Source organism: Hyperolius riggenbachi, chromosome 12, assembly GCF_040937935.1.
Source record: "Hyperolius riggenbachi isolate aHypRig1 chromosome 12, aHypRig1.pri, whole genome shotgun sequence".
Taxonomy (NCBI): Eukaryota; Metazoa; Chordata; class Amphibia; order Anura; family Hyperoliidae; genus Hyperolius; species Hyperolius riggenbachi.
This window is the reverse complement of record NC_090657.1, coordinates 164990593-165010861: the sequence shown is the minus strand read 5'-3', so window position 1 is coordinate 165010861 and position 20269 is coordinate 164990593. Positions and strand designations below refer to the sequence as shown.

General features: G+C 43.3%; 1 protein-coding gene across 5 annotated transcripts in view; it reads left to right on the top strand.

The window, feature by feature from the left end:
• The window catches only part of CDH4 (cadherin 4), a 1011299-nt gene that overhangs the window by 467642 nt on the left and 523388 nt on the right, over positions 1-20269 (top strand). Inside the window, exon 1 of one of the 5 annotated variants that reach the window (XM_068263312.1) lies at positions 18390-18411. The exons of the other annotated variants lie outside the window; for them this stretch is intronic. Within the exon in view, the coding sequence (XP_068119413.1) occupies positions 18408-18411 (4 nt within the window). The 5' untranslated portion in view covers positions 18390-18407. Of the gene's footprint in view, positions 1-18389; positions 18412-20269 lie in introns of those variants that run through there. 5 annotated transcript variants of the gene reach the window in all.

Below are 20269 nucleotides of genomic sequence, written 5' to 3'. Positions count from 1 at the left end.
TACACACACACACACACACACACACACACACACACAATTAGAGACGATCGTAAAGATTGGTTCAGCCAATTCCATGGTAGCAGAATTTGCAACAGTATGAACATTATTTTTCACATGGCTAACCCAACTCTGGAGCTGGCAGTGATGTAACAGGCCGCACACAAACACATGGAGAACATACAGACTCCAGGTAATGAGGGTACTGACAGTAAACCAGACCTGAGACTCTTAACTCTGCAGTGTGTGCCCCTGTCCTGCCCTGTATGTAAGAATTATGCTGTAATGATACAAGTGGTTTACTGCAGAGCACATGTAGGAAAGGATCTGCGATGCATTGGTTTGTAAACTGTGGGGCTCTGCTGCCTTATTGTGTTTTCTGAGCAAATTCAGGGATTGTGCAATGTATTTTATTCCTGTATACAGGAGACTTATACACTTATCTGTTGCTTAAAAGTAAACCTATTGCTTAATCTGGGACATCGTCTATGTCCTGTGTTTGCTGTCCATTGCATGTGCCCATACTGTGCCATGTCCGCTCATATGCAGGTGGGATATCATTCCTTGACCGTAGCTAGTTCTGGGGGCCACAGCAAAATTTAGCCATGTGGCTCCATGATTTCTACTTACACCTCTGTTTTTATCAATAAGGAAATCTGATAAGACTCACAGAATAGCCATACCCAGAGCATAGCCCTCACCTTCTCTGCCTTGAATCCCCACCACTGACTGTTTAACAGTCCAGTGCCATACCTTTGGGGACCATCAGAGATTTGTCCATTGAATTGCTGGAGACTAGAAAGTCAAGTCATGATTATAACAGTTGATCTATAGCAGAGGCTGTAGTCTTTAGTCTATGGTCTTTCCTTCTTGAGCAAGAGGCATGACTGTAGGTAGTTGGCTGCCCACCCAAGAAAACAAACAACAAATTCAAGTTAGTCACCAGACCATTCATGGAATTCATGTGGTGACTGACCTTTGAGCTACTTCTTGGGTGGTGTACTGACTACCTTGGATTTGCTGATTATTATAATGTGTTGTCTACACGTTGGTCGTACTTTGTTACTTTTTTCAGGTCTTGTGACAGGACAGGTTTGCTTTGAATCAGCCAATGTTTAAACTTGACAAGGCATGTTGGGAGGAGGCTGCTGCCTCATTTACCCAGCGCTTGTTTTGGCCCTGTGAATATTTTATACAAATGCTAGAATCCCATTAATGCCTAGCAGTGAGATGTCTACGGTCAGGCCCGGCAGTGCTGCAAGCAGAGCTTCACGCATGCATTACTCTCTCCTGACCCCAGGTGAGACCCCCCCCTCCATGCGATGTCTCTGCAAACATATCTGAAACAATTGATTTGATTGCGAGCCAAGGCTCAGCCCTAGCTTGCCACAGGTCACCGCGTTTCCGCTCTCTGTCACCGCACAGGGGAAAAAAATCATTACAAGCAATTACTAGTAAATGGGACATAATTGGATTTGACTTTTTTGCTGGAAAGCAAGTCATGTAATGACCTATTTTTTTAAACTGCTATGTCTTCAAAATACCTTATTCTCTAAGAATTAAAATAAATATGCAATTAAAATCCAGGCAAGCTCGGTGTCCTGGCCCCAGTCTTCAGAATTTGTAGTTTTGGGTTTCAGATGTGTGACCGAACGGTGAACCTGAAATCAAACTAATAAACACCAATACTTACAATAGTTTAAACCTGCATTTAACTCCAACCTGGAATGACAATAGAAATATGTCACTCTGCTGAGTGTGTAAGGTTTATTCTAGCCAGCTAGGTGTTGTTCTGTAGTGCTTCACACTGTCGAAAATAAGGAGCAACTCAAAGGAACCAAACAGAACAAATATTTTAGCAAAATTATACAAGCAGAATAATTTTTGTTGTTGTGGTACCCTCTGCCTAAAGCCTCATGCACATCTAAAGACTCGACACCCAAGGAAATTAATCCTAAGTACTCACAAAACGCATGGCCATTGTTCAAATACATTATCTGGTATTCCCAAAAAACCTCAGTGCTGGCAATAGTGTGTAATTAGTCTCTTGTGTAGCTGCTATGTAGCCTCCTGCAGACACTCAGTGCTCATGGACAAGGTGACCATCCCTGAGGATGGTGCAATTGCCGAAACCCTTTGGAACGAACTAGAGAGTGGGCATCTCCAAGTTTTTACTTACCTCTCAGCTCAATCGGTGCATTAAAGGGGAACTTCAGCCTAAATTGACATACTGTCATTAAGTTACATTAGTTTTGTTAATTCAAATAGATAGGTAATATCTCTTACCCACCCTGTTTTAAAAGAACAGGTAAATGTTTGTGATTTCATGGGGGCAGCCATCTTTTTGGTTGAAACGAGGTGACAGGGAGCATGAGACACAGTTCCAACTCTGTCCAGTTTCCTGATCACCACTCTCAGCTGCGGCTAGGCTTCAAATCTCAAATTCAAAAAAAAATGCACCAAAACAGCAGAAGGAGAGAACAACAACATCAGAAATCCCATCATGCTTTGCTCAGCATCAGGGGAAAAATGCCCAGGCAGTTATCTTCTGTGCAGCTAGAAATTAGGCTTGGGTATGAAAAACAAAGTTGTGGAACTGTGAAAGAAACACCAAGCCTTTTCAGTGCTGCTGAGTAGATTTTTAGTCAGGAGGTTCACTGTAAGGTTTGCTTATGTTGATTGGGTCCCCATTGTTCAGGACCCACTGTGGGTCTGTTTTTATTTGTGCAATTGTTTGAATAAATACATATTGTTTTGTACCCCTGGACACTAATCAGTGCTTCTGTTCATATTTGGTGACAGTCACCTTCATGAGCACTGAGTGTCTGCAGGAGGCTACTTAGCAGCTACACAAGAGTAGAATTACACACTATTGCTAGCACTGAGGGTTTTTTTGGGAAATATTTGCACATCTATCTTTGGAAAAGAACACCTTTTGCTGCAGCATTCTTTAACCTCTTCAGGACCACAGGCTTACACCCCCCTAGTGACCGGGGGATTTTTTTTTACAATTCTGCGCTCTGCAGCTTTAACAGTTTTTTGCTCGGCCAAACAAATTGGCAGACAAACTAGTCTTACCTCCTTTTCTGCCCACTAACAGAGCTTTCTATTGGTGAAATCTGATTGCTGCTGCAGTTTTTATTTTTTTAATACATTTTATTGATCTTTTTATTTTCCAAATTTTTTTTTATTCCCTCCCACCTTCCCTCCCTCTCTCCCTCCTGAGATCTAATCAGTGTGATCACCTCTCATAGGCATGAGCCTATGAGAGGGATTAGATTGTAAGCGATTTGAGGGGACAGCTAAGTGACAAAGCTGTCCCCCCTGTACAGTGCTGCGCTAGATTGCAGCGCTGTACAGACTAAAATAACATTTTTTTTCTTCCTTAACCGCCTGCCAGCTCCGATCATGGCTGGCAGGCTGTTTACAGAGCTCAGCGGGGATGCACGCACATTCCATGCCCACCCCTCTTGATGCCAAAAAGCCGGTAGACTGTCCTGGGGGAACCACTCTGCGACCGCTGATTGGCATTAAGCGGTCCCAGGGGAGCCACTCTGCCAGGGCCGGGCCGAGGCATAGGCTGGAGAGGCTCCAGCCTCAGGGCGCAGTGTAGGAGGGGGCGCAGAATTCATTCAGCTGTCATTCCTAATTGTGTTTGAAGCAGAAAGAAATAAGAAAAGGGGATACATGGCAGTGACTGCAAGCCATATAACTACATATTAAGGTGTTGGGGAGGTTGTGGGGCCTGTGGCGCCTCTTAGTCTAATAGCAATCAGTGTGTGACGGCTGGGGTGGCAGGGATGGAGGGGCGCACTTTGGGGTCTCAGCCTTGGGTGCTGGAGGACCTTGTCCCAGCTCTGCACTCTGCGACCGCTTATCAGCATTAGGTGGTCGCGGAGCAGTTAATACTAAAAACTGGGAAGCGCTTGTGCTTATTTTTCATACATTTTCTGGTATTACCATTAAAATGTTTTAAATGTATTTTATCTCCTCTGGGCACCTCTTTTCCCCGTTGTATCTTCTAGCACAACGATTTGGCTCCAAGACTGTGCAGATGTGTCACTACCCTGCAGAGAATGAGGGATGCCGCATGACGGAGCTGCTTCTGGTGGGTGGGATGCGTGAGAAAACAATGCACTTGGGAAGCATTTGGGCATCAGAAGTGGCTAATGATCCAGCCTGACCGATATTTAGGTGACCCCGGAGAAGGGTTGGGGATCAGAGTTCTCACCTATGATGGTCTTTATAAGCTGCCCAAGCCAAGTTTAATCTCACGTGTGTCTCACCTGGACCTTGATGGGTGAATAAACCTTAACTTTCACAAAATATTATGAGAAGCATAAAAAATATTATAGGGAAGCATTATGTGCGAACAACGCGTGAAACTTTGCAAGTTTGTCTCAAAAAAAACAAAACAATCCCGCTTAAAAAAAAAAAACTCTTGTGAAAACACTCAAGGTAGTTGGATCGGGGCCTATGTGGGCTACTTCATAGATTTGTAGGATAAAAATGTGGCTGATCATCACAGCTGTGTTTTAGCATTATAAAACGAAAATGTTTGGTTTTGTGATGGGAAGTAGTGAGGAGTTGGTTATGGAATGGTTAAATCATCGCTTTATAAATAGGCCAATAAGTGGATGATGATGGATGAGATAAGGTGACGGACCATCAGGGCTGGGCCGAGGCAGAGGCAATAGAGGCTCCAGCCTCAGGGCGCAGTGTAGGAGGGGGCGTACAACTCACTCAGCTATCATTCCCCTATTGTGTTTGAAGGAGAAATAAGAAAAAGGGACACATGGCAGTGGCTGCAAGCCAGATAACTAGAGATTAAGGTGTTGGGAGGCCCTGGGGCGCCTTTTATTCTAATAGCAATCAGTGTGTGACCGCTGGGGTGGGAGGGATGAGGGGCGCACTTCGGTGTCTCAGCCTTGGGTGCTGGAGGACCTTGTCCCAGCTCTGCGGACCATTACAACAGACAGCTGATCTGAAGGAAGACTAAGGCTAGATTCACCCTTGTGTCTGGGAGCATTGAATACAGAGGCAATATTGACTATGCCATGCAATTGGCTATGACATTAGTGTGGAGTAGAGAAATTGCCATGGAACATCCAGGAAATAGCCCAAAGATTCTACAAACAGTGGCGAATGGGTCACCAATTGAACATCAGTGGTCATTCTTAGCGTGAGCCTCACCATTTGAATCTATTACTGCAGGTGTTACCCATCACTCCCCCAGCGACCGTACAATAGGGAACATCATTTTTTTATCAATGGTAGGAGTTTCACAAGAAATGGGGTGAGTAGGCACCCAAAAAGGAACAAATAATTTAAAATTGTTAAAGGACATCCGAGGTTAAAATAAACTGATGAGAAGAACAATTGTATCTATCCTCCTCCTCCTAAAAATTACCTTTTTTTAGATATCCTACAAAACTGTATTTTGTATTTAAAACTAGTTTTTAAGTTTTTACTGTTTCATTGTGTCTGCTCAATGACCCCTTCATTGAAGTATGCCAGAGCTAAAATCTATGAATTACTGACCCTTTTTTAATCTCTTTTCTGCTCTTAGAAGCCATTTACTGACAGAAAAGTGTTTTATGGTTGTAATTACTTATCAGTTAGGGTTATGCTATAGTCCGACCTGGTCCCGACCCGAACAGAAACTGTCACCTCCATACCTGATGTTTAACTCTTTCAGGCAGAGAAAGGAAAAAAGGAACACAGCCTAGTTATTTGTGTGCTAGGCACTGTACATACACAACTCATCATTTCACATGTCACCTCGGTTGTCCTTTAAGAAGAAAAAGGTACTGGATAGATTGAGCTTTCCTCAATCTGTGATGCAGTATCGTCTGGACCACTTAATCCAGCTGTCACAGTTGGGAGCATTACTTCTGCAATTTTGGGTACCTGGAGTAGATTGATTTTTGTACCCTCTCCTCAGTCCTACAAGGGCAGTGGAGTCGGAGTAGAGGACTCAGAGCAATTTTGGGTTCCTGAAGTCTGAGTTGGAGTCAGTGATTTGATAAAATGAGGAGTTGGAATCAGATGATATTTGTACCGACTTCACAGCCCTGCTTACTTCACATCCGTGTAACTCTGTAACTTCCTTACAGAGCCTTTTCTACATGAGATGACTATGCACACGCTACTATAGTGATAGCTGTAAAGCTCATACTATGCATAGAAGATGTATCAGACGGCAACAGGGCAATGTTTAATCTCCCTGCCATTCCTCACATCCTGTATGTCACTGCACCCGGCCTCTCTCCCTGCATTACCAGTCATTTATTAGCGGCTAACCTCCCATAGACCTAGCGGGCCCGGCCTTCTGCTCAGTCTGGAAATTCATATCTGTCATTGGAGCGCCACTCTCGTTAAACCTTCATTTCATCTCGATTTTAATATGAAACTAAAGTGCCCCGTCTTACACGAGTCGGCATCGGTTAGCATAAATCTGCAACGCGCGGGGCTGTCTCGCCCTTATTAGATTTTATTTAACTTAGAAAAAGGTAATTTATTTGCATTAATTGAAACATTTCCCCCTTCAGTCAGGGGAACAGCTGTCATTTGTTTCCAGGAATTGCCTTGTAACGTTCATTTTCTGCTGCATTCAGTCCTCCGTTGGGCAGCGTCTGCATTCTTGTAGGCTGAATGCTGGTACAGTATGGGGGCTATGCATAGGGTAGAAGCACAGTAAACTGGCTACACCTAGGGTAGGATTGTGGGAGGATTTTTGGTAGTTGTGCTTCCAACCGCCAAGGTTTTGTAATGAAAGAGACCAGGAGCCCCAAGGTGCTGTATCATTAGGTAAAGTTGGTAATAGTAGAGTAGTGAAATATACTCACAAGGGTAGGTTGCACTCCTACAACCACCAGCAGATCCCATGGGAAATTAACAGTTCCTGTTTGGTATCCCAGATCTGCTGGGCAGGTGCTGGTTGGTCACATCCTTGGATATTTGGACACGAGGTTTACAATATACTACCCTGTATGGTTGGAATGTAGCTAAGAGGAGGCACCCAGAATATATCTTAACTTTAAATCATATCAAGGAGGTAATTCGATCTAACCTCCATCAATGAGCAAACCACATTGGTAGAAATAATTTTAATGATGCACAAAAAAGACAACACATTTCACAGGTACTGGCCCACTTCCTCAGGTCAATAAAAAGTCCAGTAGTGAGCGTAGACCTCTTTTACTTCACACATAGGGTAGAGGCATTGGCTTCCCTCTGATTGAGGAGGTTACGGGGTCACCGTCTTTCTTCACACATGATGAGCTAAAGCTACAGCGGTAGCTACAGAGCCATGGCCCCCCAGGGCAAATTTTACAAGGGTCCCCTAGAACGCTGCATGTACAGTATGATGTCAGGGGGATGAGATGACATTGCATCTTCGAAAAAAAGAACACAGGGACACAGGGAGGCCAAATGGAACAGTAAACAATGAACTTTCATGAAGTAATAGAAGTTGAATGGTACAAAATCAGGTTACTAATGAGGGCAACCAACCAAAATAGGCAGGTGGAGATTATAGACCTGTGTCCACTTGGGTAGTCCTAAGATCCTCTTGGATTGGTCACCCTCTTGAAAAATATGGCAACCAGCTAAACAAGTTGTGTCTGGAGGATACACCTTCTCCTATTCGTAGTGTATGTATGATAATCGCATGATACGGACTGCCAAAGCCACTGTATACTAGAGGTCCTTGCAGAACAAAAGGAATGGTTTGTTAGTGATAGTCACATATAGGGCTCGATTCACAAAGCGGTGCTAACCCAGTTAGAGACCTTAGGCGTGATAACCATTGCACCACGCTGGTGAAAAGCCAGTTTAGGCGTGATAAGTTTAGGCGTGATAAGTTTAGGTGTGATAAGTTTAGGCATGCTAAGTTTAGATAAGTGTAGATAGCGTGCAAAGTCCCACACGCAAAGCAGCGCCATTAAACTCTATGCGAAGTGCACCAGACTTTGCTAGCGCAAAACTTTTGATCAGCTGTGCACTGCGGTGCTAACGCAGTTGGTGCTTAAACTTATCATGCCTATAAAAATAAAAATATAAAACTATTTTCTTTGCTACTAATCTTCTATTTCTTATCCGTACTACACATACAATTCGTTCTCTCATAAGTTGGTGGTTTTTTTTCACCCGCTTTGTGTTTGCTTTAAACCAGGGGTCTCAAACTCAATTTACCTGGGGGCCCGCAGGAGGCAAAGTCAGGATGAGGCTGGGCCGCATAAGGGATTTCACAAAAAAAGTCCTAAAAAAAGTCCTTCTCTCCCTTATGTCTGTTCTAATTCTAATTGGCTTGCTTAGCAGCTAATTGTGCACACAGAACATCTTCCCATATAACTGTTATGATGGCATGTCATTTCCGCAATCAGCAGCTCCCACCCCCCGTCCCTTGCATTGATTTTTATTTCGATTCAAAATCAAATTTACACTGAAGCGAACTATTTTGCCTATTTTACCTTATAGTTCGCTTCAGTGCTCCCATTACAAGTAATCCGCCTTGTCCCCGCCGCAAAACGAGGGCTGCAGAGCCCCCAAATCGCCCGGGGGGCAATCCACCGGCATTTCCTGGAAGGCGCAGAGCTTTCAGCTTCAGCTCTGCCCCTCCTGACGTCAATCGTGGCGGATCGCCGCCTCTGCCCGCCCCTCTCTGTGAAGGAAGAGTGAGAGGGGCGGGGAGAGGCGGCGATCCGTGCGGCGATTGACGTCAGGAGGGGCAGAGCTACAGCTGGAAGCTCTGCCCCTCAGCGCAGTCGTGGATGTTTGCCCGGGGGATTTGGGGGCTCTGCAGCCCTCGTTTAGCGGCGGTGATGCGGCGGATTACTTGGGAGCACTAAAGCGAACTATAAGGTAAAATAGACAAAAATAGTTTGCTTCCATGTCTCTTTTGCTTTTGCCGGTGCGGGCCACAAAATATTGTATCGAGGGCCGCAAATGGCCCGCGGGCCGCGAGTTTGAGACCCCTGCTTTAAACTGATGTGGTTTAGGTAAGCGTCAGCTAATACTCTGGAAAAAATACTCTATTAAAAAAATACCCATTTATCAGTCAGAAAAGGCTTCAGCTTAAAATGCACAATGTGAGTTTAGATCTGCCTTGAGAGCTACATAAGTTGTTTCTTCCAGATCCTTTGATTCATTCTTTGAAGTATTTGTTTTCTAATTTCCTCTGAAACAGAACCCAGCCATATAAAATGAAGAAGTGGAATATTTATGATTGTGTTTAGATCCCACCATGATGTGAGAGATCTATTGACGCTGTTGTAGACATTTTTTTTCAACCACAAAAAAAAAAAAAATTGCAGTACCACCAGTGCTTTCATCCGGCTCTTCCTCTTGTGTTTAGACAGGAGCAGATGTTTGTTAACTAAATACCTTCTGTATTCCAAAAGACAGCATGATCTCCTCCGCCTGCCTGTGAAATTCAAATGAATGCTCACCTTCCAATCGACTGCATTAGCCATTGACGAGTTTTTAGCCCAATTACTTATCCTCGGAAAAGCAGAAGCAGCCTTGCTCCCAGAGAGTGCGCACGCTTTTTGCTTTGGTTGCTGGCTATGAATTTTTTATGGAAAATTGCAGCAGTTTTCAAAGAGCTGTCAGTCTAGGCATCGCTTACTGTACAGGTTATACTTGACAGCTGGCCCTGAAGCCCTCATTAGCAGAAAATACTTGTTTTTTTGTTGTTGGATTTTTTTTTGGGGGGGGGGGGGGGATAGGCAGTGGAAAGGCAAATAATACTTGAAGCCCAAGAAATGTTTTCTCGTAGCTGTGACTGAAGTTGAACAGGCTGAGGGCTAATTTTTAAAAGAGATGTATTGTTACAATTTATATTAGATCGTGTTTTGGTCTCAGTATTGTAAAAAGGCTATTTTTTTTTCCTGGCTTTTTTGTTGTTAAGTTTATACCATACATGCATGAACTTTCCTGTGTGTGACTCATTTTTGTATATTTGGCTGTAAGTTTCTAGTAGGGTACGGAGAGTACATTTTTCTTGACTTTGGATATTACTACAGTGTGTTTCTTGAACGTGATGCTCTCTTTAGCTATGAGTCACTATGGCCGTTTTCTTTTTGCCATTATTTTCACAAAAATGCATATCATTTTTCAAAAATTAGAAAATATGCAAAAACATATAAGCATGAGGAAATTCATTTTCACACTGATGAGTTTATTTGTGAGAATGTTTTAGCGTCCCCACTTCCAGACTTCCGGAGAATTCGGCGTCAGACCAGTGTGTGTACAGCAGCCGCACGGTGATCACTAAAGAACCGGCATGTTGGATCTTTAGTGATGCCATTAGACCAGCACAATGGCATTGTTCTTTGCACCTGCCAGAAGCCGCTTCATTTCAGACACCTGCATTGTCCCTCCACCACCTGTGTAGCAATAGAAGCGTTGTTAACCTTAGGTTGATGAAGCATGTGTACAGTGTTGTTAGTGCCCTATCAGCCAGCAGGGATCACTGAAGCTATATACTGTCCTTCAGATGTCTTCTGGATCTCTTTTTTTGAAGGGATCGGGTGCCGAGCAACTGTGTACTAATGACAGATGGGTCATCAACCTCTGCACACAGTGCATCTTTTGCTATGTTGGGGGGGGAGTTTGTCAGAGGGATTATGTACACACACTGGTCTGACACCCAATTCCAGACCATGGCGGTTGTTATATGCCACAGCTGAGTTCAGACCAGCGTGGGTATGGACTTTTTAGCTGGTTCAGATGGGCCTCTGAACCAGCCCCCCTATTTTCTCGTGCGAATGCAGTTTTGCAAACATGCAGGAAAGCATTTGTCGGCTTTCATTGGTGATTCCCAGTGATTGCTGGTTTTCACCCCCACAGCACAGGGCTACGGCGATAAACCACCCTGCTTCTTTTAGCGTTGCCTCAGACGACAGGAAAAAATATCGATCAAAATGCTGCATTTGCGTAAATGAAGTGCAAGCATCTGTCTGTGATTATTACATTTAATTAAGAAATGTCCACTCAATTTCTTTTACATGATTTGGGGTTGCAACTTTTATTATACGCAAAATGTATAATAGACCCTTGCTTGACACATTTTGGTAAGCTGCAGGCAAAAATTTCATGAAAATTATTTGAACCTCTTTTTGCACAGAAATTCTGCAAAAATTGAACCCCAGGGTGGGAAACTATTGCATCCAGATAGAAACTTTGTGGTACACGGAGAAATAAAGAGAACGGTTTATGTATGGAAATTATGGCAGACATGACAGGAGGAGGCTAGAGGAGTACAGAAAGCTGATGATACAGCCTGTACAAATCAATACATGCAGGTCAATAAAAGTAAAAGGAAAGCGGTCCTTTGATCCAGCTGGTTCGTCTGTCAAAACAGCCGTGTTTATAGACAGCAGAAATTACTCACAAGAAAGTGAAAAGTAGAACGCCTGCCCTACCTGGAGACAAAACACTAAGTCGCACAAAGAGCTCTATGTTGGGCTTTGTTCACATCTAAAATCGCAATCGCTGAGGCCAGCATTTTGCGATTTTGTAAGTATTATTTTTTTTGCGCCTACCGGCGCTTACCTGCGTGCTACGATTTTCTGTAAAGCCCTTTTTTCCATTAACCTCCAGGACAGGTCCACCATGAGAACGACAGGCTCCTCCCAGGAACAGGAAACGTCCAGATAGAGTACTCTATAAATCTTTGTCCAACCCCTTGATCCTCAGTTGACGTTTCCTGTTCCAAGGAACAAGGAGTGCTCTAGTCGCTCGCCGGTCCGTCAGACCAGGTGTGTTTGGGACCCGGTTGGCGGCGAATGGTGGACCTACCTAGAGAGGTATTTGGGTCTAGTAAGGAGAAGCGAGGTGTACCTTCTCCTGTGGCTGTCCTGGCTGCCCGAGTTGCAGGTGGATCCGGAGGACACGCGCGGTGTCCATGATTCCCCTAGAGCGGAGGCTAATGGCGCACCGGAAGTGACGTGGGAAGTCTAGCAGGCCTCCGGAGGGAAGGTGGCTGATTGCCCTCAATGGCGGCGTCCTTGTGACGTACTTCCGCCCTTACGCGGCGTCACTTCCGGTGGCGCGGGGAAGAGACGCCGGAAGCCCGCATGGTTCAGCATTTCGTGTCACGAACGGAGCGGGAGGGACGCTAAGCAGGAACCAGGAAAGGTGAGAGTGGCGGAGGCTTGGGGACCTATATGGTATGAGCCGTACGCCTTATGCCGCGTCTGTACGGAGGTCTGTTACTTATTATCTGACTGTGCAGTATAATATAAAGCCGGCTTAGCGTCTGATCTGAGGTCTGTATAAACTTATGCATATAGCTGGAGATATATGTTTTGCAGATATTCAGTTGTGATATTGCTGGGTCATATGTTGTGTGTGTGTGTGTGTGTGTGTGTGTGTATATATATATATATATATATATATATATATATCACCCAATATACAGAACACCAACACCAGTTTAGCTGCACTCATAAGAGAGAACCATTTATTGCTCGAAAATATGCTTCACTGTTTGAAAATTTGAGCAAAAGAACCCCCAATAAATATAGGGTATAAGTTGCATAAATCTAAAAATGACAAGATCCAATTGGGGCCCCAATACATCTACCAGAGAGAAACCACACTCACATCTCCCACTCATAAATATGCAATGTAATGCTGAGGCAATGTCCCAATAAGGTTTACTTGTCATAATAATGATAAAAGGCAGCATACGACTTGGTAGATAAAAATCACTTAAGGGCAGCGGCACCACGTACCAAACAGCATGATTGCAAACTGTATGTGTGATCATCAGTCCTTGCCACACTAATCCTTATCCAGTTAGCTGATAGCAGTAATGCCCCTTCCAGACAGTTCACATAGAAGGTTGCTGAAATGCAATAGGTATTTCCCTCAGCACTTCATATAAGTATGCAGACTACTGTCTATTTCCACTTATCTGTATACTGTGCTCTGCTGCCATAAGATGTAGTAAGCAGAGGATAATTGCCACGTGGGAACTGCCCAAACATTCAGATCATCCAGGATGCACACCAGCAGCGGCCATCGCTAATGCATTTCACCCCTCCCTTGGGGCTTTTTCAGAGCGTGCCAACATAGGGGCCGACATAGGATCAGTGTACAGGCAATATGTGTATATAACCCTGTTGGCAGTTTATGTGGTATCATCCCCTGTCTAATATATATAGGGGGATTATATAGATGGCCTCAAATAAATCATATGTATATGATATTTCTATACATGTTCTTATCCATCTGGGCTCAGGGTTACTTATCACTCTTTGACAGATGCGCACCAGGGTGTTCTTTCTTTAGGTTTAGAAAGAAAAATGACACTATATTTTTTGTTTGTATTGTTATAGGGCACAAAGTCTACTGACCCAGCAAGGCCAAGAAGGTGGTGCCCGCTCTGTGATACAAAAATGGCCCATACTTATAATAAGCAGTTTTGTCAAACCGGTTTAAGTAAAGTTAATGTAGGAACATTCAGGGGACTTAAAGGAAGAATTAATGTCAGCCGTAAAAATTGAGAGGGCTGAGACAATTAAGTCATTAAGGGAAGTATTTGCTTCTGCTATCATCCCAGCAACAGAAGCAGTAATCCCTGGTACTAGTACGACCAGGCCGGCCGTAGATATACCAAATACAGAGGGTGAAGAGGAGGATAATGATGAGTCAGACTCTTCTTCTAAAAGTATGGACAGCCAGACTGAAATCAGAAAATCTCCAGGTTTAGATTCCAGCTGATGAGACTGAGCAGCTTATCTGGGCTATTAATAAAACTCTAAATATTGAATCTAAGAAATCAGAATTATCGATGCACAATAGATTGTATTAGGGAATGGAACCAAAAGAATCTTTGACTTTCCCATACATAAGATCTACAACATCTCACAGGTTAATATAGACAATGAATTAGCCTTTGAGGATCCGGGATACCTGAAGGATCCACAAGATAAGAAGGTGGAGTTTGCCCTTAAAAAGGCCTGGACTGCAGCAGGGGCAAATTTTCAACCAGCAGCAGCCACAACATACGTAGCAAGGGGAGACCTGGGGCTATTAATAGAGAGGGAACGAAAAAGAGTTTTCTTTTTCGAAACCAAAATAGTCAAGAAAAGAATTGACGCCAGAGAAAGATTTGGGGGTCGTCTATCGGAATTCTATTCCCAGTGGACGAAAATAAGCAAAAACGATTTCATCCTCAATCTTATAAACTAGGGGTACAAAATTCAGTTTCAGTCCCTTCCAGCAAGAAAATTATTGCTACTCCTCTTCCAAAAGGACAGAGATAAAAGCCAGCATCATAAAATCAATGTTAGACGAGAACATCGTCGGACCGGTTCCGGGCAGTCAGATCACTGGCTATCAGTGATTTTATTCGACGGTTTTCTGGTAAGAAAGCTGACGAGAAAATTCAGGTTAATTCTAATCTTAAAAGCTTAAACACCTTTTGTGTCTTATCAAAGATTCAGGATGGAATCAATATTCTCTGTGAGAAACTTGTTAACCACAAACTGCATGATAATAAACATAGATTTGAGGGACGCATATTGGCACATTCCAATAAGAGCGTTGTCTCAGAAGTTCCTGAGATTTGCGGTAAGGGAAAAGAAGACGATTCAACATTTTTAGTTTACTGTCCTGCCCTTCGGAATATCATCAGCACCGAGGATCTTCTCAAAAGTAATGGCGGAAGTGATAAAGTATTTACATGCAGAGGGAATTCTCATAATTCCATATCCAGACGATCTCCTTGTAGTGGCGGAGTCATACCAAAAAAGGCAGAGAGAAATACAAGAAAAAGTACTAGATCAGTTACAGACCCTCGGATGGATAGTAAACTGAGACAAGTTGGTCCTACAACCAACGTCAAAGATTCAGTTTCTAGGAGTCATAATAAATTCAGAAACAGAAAGAATGTACTTAACAAGCGAAAAGATAAAAAGATTAAAGAAAATAATACAAGCCGGGTTTAGATTTCAGAAGATGTCTTAGATGCTATTTAGAAAGGGATAAAACGGTGTATAGAGGAATCCTATAAGATTACAAGGGATACGGTATTATATACAGTTAGAGCTTATTCAGCTAGAGCAGCGGCCACTTCATGGGCTTACAGAGCGAGTGCTACGCCGGAAGAGATCTGCAGAGCAGCTACGTGGTCAAGTCTAAGTACCTTCTCTAGACACTATAGAGTGAACCTGATGTCTGCAGGACAGCAATCATTTGGGAGAAAAGTCCTGCAGGCAGTCGGCCCACCCTAATTGGGTAAGATTCTTGCTCATCTTCTCATGGTGGACCTGTCCTGGAGGTTAATGGAAAAACCAATGTTAGTTACCTGGTAACATCCTTTTTAGTAACCTCCAGGACAGGTCCGTAACCCACCCGAGTAAAGGATTTATATGAGTATATAAGTACAAGAAAAGTATATGTATATGCAGTATGAATATTAAAACCCCTTTGTTTTTAGGAACAGTACTTGGAATTGACTGAGGATCAAGGGGTTGGACAAAGATTTATAGAGTACTCTATCTGGACGTTTCCTGTTCCTGGGAGGAGCCTGTCGTTCTCATGGTGGACCTGTCCTGGAGGTTACTAAAAAGGATGTTACCAGGTAACTAACATTGGTTTCTGAGTGCTTTGGCAGATCGATTTGTTTGTTCAGTTCCTGACACAAGTCAGGAAGGGAACTCTTTGACCCGGAAAATAATAACTACAATGTATTTATGCTTAAAAGCGCTGGGGAAATCGCTATACAAAGCTCTTTTTCAAGTGTTTTGCAATTTCCCTATACCTTCCATTGTGGCAAATCGCCCATAAAAATGGTACAGGCAGCGCTTTGCTGAGTGGATCGGATCAGAATCGAACCGCTCAGATGTGAACACTCTCATAGGGAATCATTGCACAAGCACTTTTAGGACGATTTTGAAAATCACCTGCACTTAAAAAAAAAAAAAAAAAAAGGTAAAAATGTCCTAGGTGCCCTGAGATCTCTTTCACATGGGAGGCTAAAAGCGGGGAATTCGACCACAACTTCCCTCCCACCCTCCCTCCAATATAGAGTCCTGTCTGACCACAGCCATGCTTATTTTTCTGCCACGAGGTAACAGCACCTTGTTTCAAGCGATGAAATGCGTGACGCTGCAGATGCCGCCATTCGGAAAGAGGGGTAAAATAAATAATGCAAATCTGCGCATTAATGGTACAATTTTACATCAGCTTTTTCGATGCAAGTTTTGCAATTGAACGCAATTGGAACGCAATTATTGATCCCATAAACTGGGCAATTAGGGCATTTTCTACATTCCAATTCGATCATAAAATGCAACATTCAAATTGGTAAAATTTTCTGTTCCAGTTGACTAGATGATAGAATCATTTTACATCGATTTTCTCCACACGCTGCACAGTTTTCTATAGAATTTGATCATAAAAATCACGTCAAAAGATTGCATCTTGTGAAAGAATTGTGCCGTCAATGGTTTGCTTGTGCGTTTTGTGTGATTATAATGTAGACATTTTCCATTTGAAACTGCAGCTCAGACAAACTATATAGCTGAAAATTAGCTGGTGTGGCGGACTTCTGAAGCTGAGGTCATTAGCGACTATATGAATAGAGATCCAGTTTTCAAAATGGCTGCCAGGAGTGTGCTTCCATAATCCTTCGCTTTTTTCCTTGTTCTGCAGCTCATTGTCTAATCCAGTGGTCCTCAAACTAAGGCCCATGGGCCGAATGTGGCCTTTCAGGGCTTTTTCACTGGCCCCCAAACACAAAATGTTTAACTTATAGATGTGGCCCTCTGCACCTTTAAATGTCGTGCCCTGCATATAGAATAGCAGTGCTGGCATCACCCATCCACATACAGTAGAAGCCAGTGAGCAGTCATTCGCTGGCTTCCAATACTGCACCAGGTGACACTGCTGTCCAATTGGACAGCAGTGTCACCTGGATATGCTTCAATGTCTGGTGCATAAAGACGTTCTGCGGGCGCCGCAAGACTGAATGCTGCTGCTGGGAGTTCTGCACCGGGCATGATTGGGGGAAATCAATACCTTGACTCAATGTAATATTTTTCAACATCATTTTATGTATGTTCTGCCCCCCCCCCCCCCCCCCAAACATTCTGAAGTATTTTGTCCTGGCTCTTGACCGAAAAAGTTTGGGGACCCCTAGTCTAATCCATCTGCTGTCTGGACTTAAAGATTTTTCTCATATTAAGCCCTATATTGGCTGAGTTACATGTTTTGTATTGTAGCGGTAATCACTTGTCTCACGTTCCGAGTCTCTGAGCTCAGCCAGACTTTATGACCCCTAAACTTGTTGCCGTCACTCCAGCAGAGAACGCAGGAAACTCAGAATAGCTACTGGTGTTCCCAGTCACAAGATAAGCGCCTATGTATTCACCACTGAACTGGTTGGAGGCACCTCAGATGTCCTCTGTCATTTGGGTCTGTGTCACGCTGTGGATGCTCTGAATGACTTTACTCTGTTGATCTCTAGCCAAGCAGGAAGATATCTTGGCATACACTCCTGTCCCAGAGGCTTGGTTGTCGTTCCTGCCTTGTCCTACAGTGTTAGAATTTCCCAGCATCCTCATCCTGTGTGACACTCACAACACACAGTGGCACATGTGATAGACAAAACATGCCCATGTGGGACCTAAGTGTTTCAGAATGACGTGTTACACAAAACATGCCTGTCTGGGAACAGTTTCAAAACGATTCATTAATGGTGTACAGTATGCCTCTAAACATCAACTCATTACACAGGAACTGTAAGGAAAATAACATCATGTGTAAAATTGCTCATTTTTTACAATATTTGTTTATAGATTATTTAGTCAGTGATTTCCCAATGTAAGATACTTCCTCACCCTCACCTACATTCTTAAACTTACCACAAGTGGCGACATCTTTAGTCCTGTCAGGTGATGTGTGCAGAATGTTCGTTTACTAAGAATTCCAAAGCCAGAAAAAAATATACCTGGTTTCCCAGAATGCTGAGGGGGAGGATGATTTACATAGCTAATCAGCCTAGGCTAGGCTTTACTAGGAGGGTGGGGTTACATACCAATATACAGCTGATATAGTTATAGGAAGTGTTTCTGGAGCATTAACCCTTTAGCAGCCAATTTATTTAGAGGGTTAAAGTGTTCTAGGTTTTATTTTAGCACTTTTTTTTTTATTATTTTAGTTGTTACATTTTTTTGCTTCTAATTATTACTGCTGTATTTTGTATTTATGGCCACTTGTCATTAGGGGGCAGTGTAAGACAATAACAGAGGACTTCTGCTTTCAGTTTCTATATTGTCTGCTAGCAGAGAGCGAGCGATCAGAGCATTCCAAGAATTACAGCATGAGTTCTGTCGACTGAGGTCAAAAGCCACGCACTTATCCCAAATGAGATAACTCTATTGAGGCTGCTGATGGGTTAGTAACATCAACAATGCTTTTTAGAGGGTGCATTTTACATTTTTCCAGACTCTGCAGGGTATCTACTGTATGCCATTTTGCTAAAGCAATGACATTTTGGAGCCATACATGGCATACCACAAACTCCATTTCTAATGTAACTCTGTGTGATTGCAGTGGATCGATGGAAACTACTAATTAGAAGTAGTGACACATGACATGGAGAGAGATATAGTAACTGTGTGCACTTGTTACACAAGGCTATGACTTAAAAGGAACTTGAGGTGAGAGACATATGGAGACTGCCATATTTATTACCTTTTCAAACAATACCAGTTGCCTGGCTATTCTGTTGGTCCTCTGCCTCTAATATGTTTAACCATAACCCCTGAACAAGCATTGCAGATCAGGTGTTTTTGACTGAAGTCTGACTGGATTAGCTGCATGCTTGTTTCTCTGCAGCCAGAGATATTAGCTCAATGCCAGATTTGCATCAGGCCTCCTGGGTTGTTGTAATGTAAATAACTTTAAATTGCTAGTAGCAGATACTTATAGCCAGTGTAAACATTCACTGCATATCCCTTGGAGTATAAACACTTTAGTGTCTATTACTAGGGGCAACCATGCAACTGATCTCACATATAACCCAGCTGATGCTACACACATCACAGGCAGCCACCTCAGAGGTCTAGGACATGCCTCCCTCTGGCTCTGATTGGCCATGGCATGCCATGTCACTGGTGATCCTCACAGACAAAAGAGGCGGCAGTCACATGGTCATAACGAGAGATTACTTTACATCCAAACTGTGCTAAGCTAATGATTGGGTTAATAGGCTTTTTCAGGATACTGGAATTATGCTATTAAAATTCATAACGTAAGTTATTTTATAGTACTAATTAATTCTTTTTATCCGATTTAAACTTTCTCTTTGCTGAGTGGAGAAGTGTTGGAAGATTCTGCAGAGTACAGAAGTATTTGGCTTTCAGGCTTTGATCTCTTATTATCCCCTCTTTTCCCATAGCGTTTGCTCCTGCTTATGAAGGCATTGCTCTCCTTTGTCTTTCTTTAAAGAGCCTTCTTTAATAGGATGAAATGAACTATTATTTTACCAGTTTGCATATTATTTTAATACAGTATCTCCTTCTTTACACATTGTGATGTCTAACCATCTTCTCTTGACCCACCCAACTGGTTGGCCTTGGTGTTCAGACCTGAGATGTATGAAGTTTCTTGTCTCACGTCATCTCCAAGTACTTCAGGTTTGTAGGGTGCATGGACAAGACCCTCCTTTTTTGACCATTAGTACTTGTGCTTCCTCGAGTTGGCACAGTATAAAAACAAGGAAGGTGAGGGAACACAGGAGCCCAATCTCATAGTATTAATGGTAAACAGTAGGAGTGTCCGTAAACAATAAAATGGATACTCACACTTTTCTGGTTGCCCAAACAAGTATGATCGCTTGTGAGTAAGTAGCAGCCTCACTTTGAATAGGAGGTGTGGTCGCTTCTCCAAAATAGAAATTTTTGAATTGGAAAACCAACATTTAAAAAAAGCTTGAGTAACTGGAAACTTGAGGTGTCCTTAACCACTTGACGACCAGTGGATTTCTGTCTGATCTGTGCTGCGTGGGCTCTCCAGCCCACAGCATAGATCAGGATTATGCCAGGGAGATCAGACTTACCCCCTTTTTTCCCCACTAGGGGGATGTCCTGCTGGGGGGGGCTGATCGCCGCCGGCTCTCTGCGCTTTGCGGGGGGGGGGCTCTTCAAAGCCCCCCTCCGCAGCGTTTTCGGCGCTCCGTCCCTCTCCCTCCCTCTCCCTTCCCCTCTGAGCTGCGCAGGACGGATATCCATCCTGCGCATTGTAGGATAGG